Source organism: Alligator sinensis, unplaced genomic scaffold, assembly GCF_000455745.1.
Source record: "Alligator sinensis unplaced genomic scaffold, ASM45574v1 scaffold771_1, whole genome shotgun sequence".
NCBI classification, from domain to species: domain Eukaryota; kingdom Metazoa; phylum Chordata; order Crocodylia; family Alligatoridae; genus Alligator; species Alligator sinensis.
Genome location: NW_005842911.1, coordinates 378,642 through 386,887, shown reverse-complemented (window position 1 = coordinate 386,887; position 8,246 = coordinate 378,642). Strand labels below are relative to the sequence as shown.

At 45.5% G+C, this 8,246-nt stretch overlaps 1 protein-coding gene across 3 annotated transcripts; it reads left to right on the top strand.

The window, feature by feature from the left end:
- The first annotated feature begins 3,996 nt into the window (after nt 1-3,996).
- Nucleotides 3,997-7,466, top strand: LOC102385071 (vegetative cell wall protein gp1-like). 3 transcript variants are annotated; one of them, XM_014525918.1, is made up of 3 exons: nt 4,000-4,031; nt 5,396-5,656; nt 5,855-7,466. In XM_014525918.1, exons 2-3 carry the CDS (start codon nt 5,417-5,419, stop codon nt 6,347-6,349), a joined length of 735 nt encoding a protein of 244 aa, XP_014381404.1. In that variant the 5' UTR covers nt 4,000-4,031; nt 5,396-5,416; the 3' UTR covers nt 6,350-7,466. The 3 variants fall into 3 exon arrangements, with proteins under 3 accessions (XP_014381403.1, XP_014381404.1, XP_006036141.1); XM_014525917.1 differs by having other exon boundaries at nt 3,997-4,031; nt 5,401-7,466; XM_006036079.1 differs by having other exon boundaries at nt 5,396-7,466.
- The last annotated feature ends 780 nt before the right edge of the window (nt 7,467-8,246 follow it).

Below are 8,246 nucleotides of genomic sequence, written 5' to 3'. Positions count from 1 at the left end.
ACGCCTCCTTCACATGAGGTCACCTCACCTTGTGTGACAGTTTTTCACCATTCCTCCAACACTTCCTTAAGGCTGGTTTCACTGCATATAACATTTGTCTCATAAAATAGTCATGGGAGACTGTTAACAGAATGTATATATGAAGGAATAAATTCCTTCTATATATTCTATATATAATACATGTCATGTAAAATATTATATATAACATGTAATAGAATGTATATATGAAGGAAAAAGCAGTTAATCCTTGAAAGGTTTTTTGTTTGGGTTTTTTTTTGGGGGGGGGGGGGAGGTTACATCAGGAAAAAAGTCAAAGTGGTGAATTAATTCATAGTCATCTGCATATTTGGTTCTTATTTATTCCTTAGAGAGTGCCCATGGTTCAGTGCTTTTCAGACACCCTCACAAATGAATTGAACTGGGCTAAAAATTGCAAAACTTTTAAAATTACCCCCAAGTTTTGCTTGCACTGTTGCTATTTTTTATTCTTTTTAGTTCTGACATTTTACTTGTGAACAAAACCTGAAAAGTTCTTATTAAAAATCTTTATCACTTTCCCTTCCAGTAGGGCTGTGCAGAACAGCTATATTTTGTTTCAGATTTGGCCGTTTCAGAGGACAGTGATTTGTTCTGATGTTTCAGATCACTGTTCCGTTTCAATTTGGCCAAATCTGTTTTGGAGTTTCAACACTGTTTTGGCACTGATTCGGAGATTCAGATTGGGCGGGGAGAGGCAGGCACAGCTGGGTAGCCACAGGTTCTCCCATGGCTCCTCCAGCTGTTCCTTTTCCTTCCTGGGCAGGGGGAACTGCAGGAGAAGACCCCATGGCTGCCTTGCCCAGCCCCATCTCCTGCCCAGCCCCAGCCTCCCAGCACTTAAAAAATAAAAAGCCCCACACTCACCAGCTGCAACAGCAGTGATTTGGGCCTCTGAGGGCTCATGGCAAAGCCCCTCCATGCAGCATGGGGCACTGGGGGGCAGAGGGAACACCCTCCCACTTTGCACCCATGCGGCAGCTGCCCCACTGCATGGGTACAGCACAGCTTAGCAGGCCATTGCACACTGTCTGGGAGCCGGGGCCAATGGGGCTGAGTGGTGCTGGGCTCTGGCTGACTGCTGGAGCTGCCCCAGCTCCCAGACAGTGTGCGGTGCCCTGCCGAGTCGCACTGCACCTACACCATGGGGCAGCTGCAGCACAGGTGCCAAGCAGGAGGGGAGATCCCTGCTGCCCTCCACTGTGTGGGGGGCTCTACCACAAGCCCCCAGAGGCCCTGATTGCCACTACTGCACCCAGTGAGTGCAGGGCTTTTTATTTTTTTTTTTTTAAGTGCCTGGAGGCTGGGATCAGGTTGGGGATGGAGCCAGGCAGGGCAGCCATGGGGGCTTCTCCCCTGGCTCCTCCAGCTGCACCTGCCTCTGCCTCTGCCTCTGCCCCAGCGGGGAACACCATGGGAGAAGCCCCCATGTCTGCCCTGCCCAGCCCCATCCCCTGCCCAGCCCCAGCCTCCCGGCACTTTAAAAGGAGGGCTGCGGGGCTGTGCCGGACTCTTCCTGGGGGCGCCTCTGAAACATTCGGACACATCTGAAACATTTCTGAAATATTTTGAATGGTTTCATTTACTTTTAGAGATGTTTTGAAGCCTTCTGTTTCTTTTCAGATTCAGTGTTTCTGGTGCCAAAACGGACAAACGCCTCTGAAATGAAATGGCTGCTGAAATTTCACACAGCCCTACCTGTGAGGTCTGTTCATTCCCTCTGCCAAGACACTGCAGTATAATTACCACCACTCAGATGGTATGTCTGAGCACACTAAAGTGCGCTAACTCACCCCAAACCACCTGATAGGTCAAGGTTGAAACTAGGATGAGAATCCAGGGGTATCCCAGTTTCCTCAATTCTTCTCCACACCTTGCCCTATCTTGCTCTGGAAGCTTTTTTTTCATTAGCCCTGAGATACAGGAGATGAATGCTAGAAGCTTGATAGTCAAAGCACAGATTGCTTGATCCCTCCAAAAATGGTAGTTCCTCTTTGGGTCTGAACACATTGAAGCATTCAAGCTTTGAATACAGATGGTTGACAAATAAGCCTCTGGGGACAATAGGTTTTTCTGCTGTGATTCCAGGCAGTGTTTCCTCTCAGCTGCATGGCGTGTGCAGCCTGAGCGCACCTGCATGGCCATGCATGCTGTACAGCTTAGAGGGAGCGCTGATTCCAGGCATAAGACCTTGCCTTGGTGTCGACCGTCCTAGCATTTTACTCCAGTGGAGATCTGACACTTGGCATCAGCTGAAGAGCTGCCTCAGAATATTTAAGTGCATTTAAGTCATGTAGACAAGGTTCTTTCGGTAGATGTGATATCTTTTATTAGATCAACTAAATAGTTGGAAAATTGGTTCTTCACAAGCTTTCCGGTACAAATACCATCTTCAGGCATATGGAGAGTCTGTGTGCCTGAAGAAGGGTGTTTGTACCTGAAAGCTTGCAAAGAACATTTTTTCCAACTATTTAGTTGATCTAATGAAAGATTTCACATCTAACATCTACCCAAAGAACCTTGTCTGCCCATGTCCTTAGACCAACATGGCTACAACCAAGAAATTTAAGTCATGTATAAACCTTCTGACCCCAGTTTGCTCAGTGCTGGAAAAATTCCACAGTTCCCAAGCCAGTCATGGCTTTGATGTCAGTGTCTACTGTCAAATCAGAAAGGAAATTGCACTGATTAAGTCACCCGTGGGAGTGAGACATCCCATCTAAAATCCAGTTGCCCCACCTGTGAATTGATAAACGAGATTGCAAGAGAGGAAGCTGCCCCACAACTCAGACCTACCACCCACATCACCCACTCCAGGACTTGCAAACGGCAATACCACTATCGTATTGCTGGAGGCAAAATCCCATTCTGTGTAGGAGGCCTGGCCTGAGGAACTGGCAGGGAAAAGAATTCTCCTTCTGCAAAAACCCAATGAAAAGAACCAACATTTCCTCTTTTTACCATTTTTGTCTTGAAATATTCATTTTGATGAAAAATGCTCTAATAATTAATGTCTCAGGATGATTTCCATTTTTCAGAGAAACTGTTTCAATCCAAAAAAACCTGTCAGTAGAGATATGCTCTGCTGTGTGACATCCAAATCCACCTCCATTTCATTCCCAATATGTTTTTCAAAGCCCCAAACCAGTGGCCTAACTTGTTATCATCATGATAAGCTTCATATGTTACTGCCAGGTCCTGTACTCTCCATATCAGAGAGAAATTCTGCTCCCATTCTTGTCAATATTATAGCGCCAGAATATTTTGCTTTTGTATGGGAACTTCCATGAAACATAGTCAAGTCAACACAGAGCTGAATTCAGTGACATCTATTTAGATTCCTCAACAAAAGAATGCAATATGATCTATTATGTTGCTATCAGCCACTCATTTAACTTATACATGCCATTCTTCTAGATAGACAAATTTAATTGGATAAAGCAGCTTATCTTTGGAAGGCCAAGGACCGGATTTCCTTTTACCTATAATTATTGCAAAATCACATCAATGGATTCTTCAGCAAAAAGCCACGTAAGTGGCCTTTGAAGCATGTTTCTGAAAAATTGATCTCACTCCATAGTCAGTGTAGGATCCTTCTCCAACATCAACAGCTCCATCAAGCTTCAGTGAAACCATTTCAGCTTACATCAGTGAGACCCTAACTTTGCTGGAGCTGTGCTGGGGTGGTGATTCTCAACCACTTAAAAATGTCTTTTGCTAAAGCTTGCCCTTTTGCATTACTCAGGAAGGGGATTAAAGAGTAAATCATATGCAAAATGGTATCAGGGGAGGGAATTTCCTACCAGTGCCAAAAATGGGAACAGGTCAATAGAGGAAAGAGATATGTTTGGTGGTTATGAAAGAGTGAGATCATCAATCATATGAACGTCTCATTCCCAGGAGGTGGAGCTTGGAAAACATATATAAATGTTCTCACACCTCAATGCTACACCATCAGCTCGAGCTCTTGCTGCTCCTATTTGCTGACCGGTTGGGTAAGTCAGACTATACTCAAATGTTTTTGTTGTAGCTGTAGCTCTTGTGCTAGTGTTAATATGGGTTGATGCACTGAAGAAGTGTTCTATCTATTTAGAAACAGATGTAGAGCCTCAATACAAGTAGAGATTTTATTTTAAACCTATTTACAAGTACCAGTGCTACACAGGGGAGGGATTGAATGTGTCCATGGTGTAGCAAACATCATGTATGCCAGACAAGCCACAACTAGTGACTAACTTGGCTCTAGATGTTAAAATATCTGGGGCCAGCGCTAAGAAGGGGACGCCATGGTTCTGGGAGCTGTTCAAACAGAGCAAAAGGTTAATTAATTCCTGCCCTAAAGAGCTTATTGTCAGGCAACTGAGGGAGAAATATTAGAAGACAGTCCTGGATAGCATGGTAAGTAGTTATGTGAGCCAGTTTGCTGCAGGCAGCATGACAAAACTGAATTTTAAGAAGGAGGTTGAATGGAAAGAATAAAGTAGCTTTGGAGATGTTGATAGAGGGGGACATCAGCAAAAAACCCTCATAGTGTGAAACCTCTTTGGCATGTTCAGGTTGCCCTTAAACATACAACCCCATAGGATCCAGCACTGGGGAAGACCAATGGCCTATTTGAGACTGGTGCCCTACCTTCAGCCAGATAGCAGGTGCTTGGTATAGGAAACACCCTATCATCCTTCTGTGTAGAGGTGCATTGTGGGACTGGGAAGTTAGATGAGAAATTCCTTCTGCTCTCATTCACATGAGCTAGGTATGTTAGAGACCATAAAACCCCATGCAAAACCAGGTGAATGGAAAACCCCAGTGATTAAGATAGCAGAGCGTCCGTCTTCGCTGCCAGCATCACTGATGTCATGTCTCTTGCTACTAATTATTCCCATAAAAGCCTGTAAATGCCAAGGGTATCATTCTCCTGTCAGGCAAAACATCATAAAGCCAGAGAGAGTGTGGATTTCTAATGCACTCGGTGTAGTTACACAGATGTAAAACCAAACCAAGAGGAGAAACAGGACCCATTTCTTGGGCACTGAGATGTTCCATGGGGTAACATGTTAGTAGTTAGCTCGGGGAGGGGGAGATTTCTCCTGGGTTTTGTTTCAGTCTGAGTTTGAAAAACCTCAAAAGAGGTAAAAATACAGAATGGGGAGAAATGCAGGGTAGGATTTCTCCCATTGAACCTAGCTGAGCTGACTCCCATTTAATTGTTCATTTGGATACATGTAAAAATCACGAGACAAAGTGGCAATAAGAAGCTTGTTCTTGCTGACGACTGTTGTTTCCAAAGGCTGCTGCATGCACCCTTAGGGCCAACTGCATTTGCATACCATGTGTAACCGCACTGTGATATTTCTTTCAGATTAGCTCGAGTTGTGCCAAGATGTCATCACACCAAATGCAGTGCAAACAGAAAACCACCTTGCCTCCTCCCTTGTGCAAAGGGCCACCGAATCAGGGTCAGGACCCAGTGCCGCTCCCAGAGCCAGTGCCACTGCCAGCTCCAATACCAGAGCCAGGACAAGGAAAAACACCAGACATTAAGATACCAGAGTGTCCACCGCAGCAACAGCAGCAATGTAAGCTGCCTCCAATCATCCCACCATGTCCCCCTCCCTGCAAGGAGCCACCAATGCCAGAGCCCATGCCATTCCCTGAGCCAGTGCCTTGCCCAGAAAAACCAGTGCCACTGCCAGCTCCACTGCCAGAGCCAGGAAAAGGGAAAACACCAGACATTAAGATACCAGAGTGTCCACCACAGCAACAGCAGCAATGCAACGAACCTCCAATAATCATCCCACCATGTCCTCCACCCTGCAAGGAGCCACCAATGCCAGAGCCCATGCCATTCCCTGAGCCAGTGCCTTGCCCAGAAAAGCCAGTGCCACTGCCAGCTCCACTGCCAGACCCAGGCCAAGGGAAAACACCAGACATTAAGATACCAGAGTGTCCACCACAGCAACAGCAGCAATGTAAGTTGCCTCCAATCATCCCACCATGCCCACCACCCTGCAAGGAGCCACCTGTACCAGAGCCCATGCCATTCCCTGAGCCAGTTCCTTGCCCAGAAAAACCAGTGCCACTGCCAGCTCCACTGCCAGCTCCAATGCCAGACCCAGGTCAAGGGAAAACACCAGACATTAAGATACCAGTGTGTCCACCACAGCAACAGCAACAATGCAAGGAACCTCCAGTAGTCATCCCACCGTGTCCTCCACCCTGCAAGGAGCCACCAGTGAAGTGCCCACCTCCCTGTCCCCCCATCCAACAGCAGCAACAGAAGCAGCCGTGCCAGTGGCCACCTCAGCAGAAGTAAGCTGCAGATAGCCACCAAAGCCTCGAAGGAAGAAGCCAATTCGGGGTACCTGTCTCCAGGGCTCAGTCCGATGGTTCATGTTACCTCATCTCTCATTTCTTGCAGTGTATAAAGGTATTTTGCAAAGTTGCCCAGCTTCCCCTGACACACTTGTTCTTCCCTTTGATAGAGCACTAGAGTTCTGTTACTAGCTAGCACAGGGTTTCTGGCTTGGAGGATGATTGTCTAGAAAAGTTACTCTGGAAAGAAACTGTGAAAAGATGCTTTAAATCTCTAACTCTGCTCACATCTCCTAAAGCCTTTCAAACGTGCAGCGCTGCAGCTGTAGATATGGGGGGAGGTGAAAATTAGGGCTGCCTAAACTGATGGCAGTCATTCAAACTTAGCATGATAATAGGTAGCTGGTGAAGAGAGACCATGGCCCGTCACATGGATTGGTATTGTCTCGTATTGCCCAGTGCTCCAGCCATCCATCAGTATTTGCCTGCTGTCTCCTGCCTTATTCTTAGATCATACATTCTCTGTGGACTGCCCATCTGTGCTGTATTCATACAGCGCTGAGCATCACAGGGCTTTAATTCATGACTGGATCCAAGGCGCTGCAGCGGCTCAATTAATTAACTATAGTTGTAATAATAGGGTAGAAAAGAAGCATGTCCAGAGATCCTGAAGCCACTGTACTCCATTTCTCCTCCAGTAAATTCCACCAGATCCTAAGTAAAGATGTGTATTACCATTAGACATTGAGTTAAGTCAATTGCCATCCAACTCCACTGAAACAATTTCTAAACCTGCAATGAGTCTTTTATCATATCAGCCTTTCCAAGATACAGAAATTACAGTTTAGGCTATGAGCAATTACATGAAAGACATGATGATTAAGCCCCAACCCATACATGGTAGAAGTGATGAATCTTCAAGAAAGTGGCTTCGCTTATTAGTTGGATGCAATAAAAGATGGAGAACGCATCATACCATAGGAGTTAAGACCGTGCTTGGTCATACTTTACTACACAATGATACTCTTATTGATTCCTGATCAGCCAGTACCTGCTGCTGCTATTGTATCTGTGATTTGTTTTTCTATTAAAATCAACAATAAAACCTATTTAAAGTATTGGTTGTGGAGGGGCCTTTATTAAAATAATTTCTACCAACTTATTCCTGAAAGTAATAGGTTTACACTAGGGTTCATTCAGCTTAGGGCCAACAGGACCTGTCCTTGCACAGAGTGTAGCCCATAGTTTTTCAACCAGTCTCATCTCAACAGAGGTCTACGAGTCATAGCTTAGCCCTGTCTTCACATTTTCTTTGTGTGAACAAAACCTTTGGAACCAGAGGAGTTTAGTAAATAGGATACCACATTGTAAGATCTGGGTCTTATCCCTGGCTCTGCCAATGACTTCCCATAGAGTATACACCAAGTCACTTCCCCTCAGTTTCCTTGCCTATAGAAAAGGAGAGACATGCCTAGATGGAAAATGTTATAGGTTTATATTTGTATTACAGTAACAGAACCCAACTGTGACTACTTCCCCACTGTATAGGACACTGGACATAGAATAAGAAACAGCTATTGGCATGGGATGTAACTTATCATGACAAAATTAAGCATTAAAAAAGGTGGAAAAGAATTATACAAAGTCATCCCTATTAGGCCTGTGCGAGTAGGCAGCTATTCGATCTGGCTTTGGATCTGGCCACTTGGGATGGCCGTGATCCAATCCGGCGCTCCGGATCGGGTTCCTGCTTCGATCCGGGCAAAGCGGCTCTGAAGCTTTGGAGCCACCTCGGAGATCCGGCCATAGGGTATAATGGGGAATCAATGAAATATCTACAATTTTGTTGTTTTTCATATTATTTGGATGAAACTCACAGGAATGGTAACTGCTACTGA

Excerpts from the sequence above, each read along its gene's own strand:
- LOC102385071 (XM_014525917.1), top strand. The coding sequence starts at position 5,417 with ATGTCATCACACCAAATGCAGTGCAAACAGAAAACCACCTTGCCTCCT.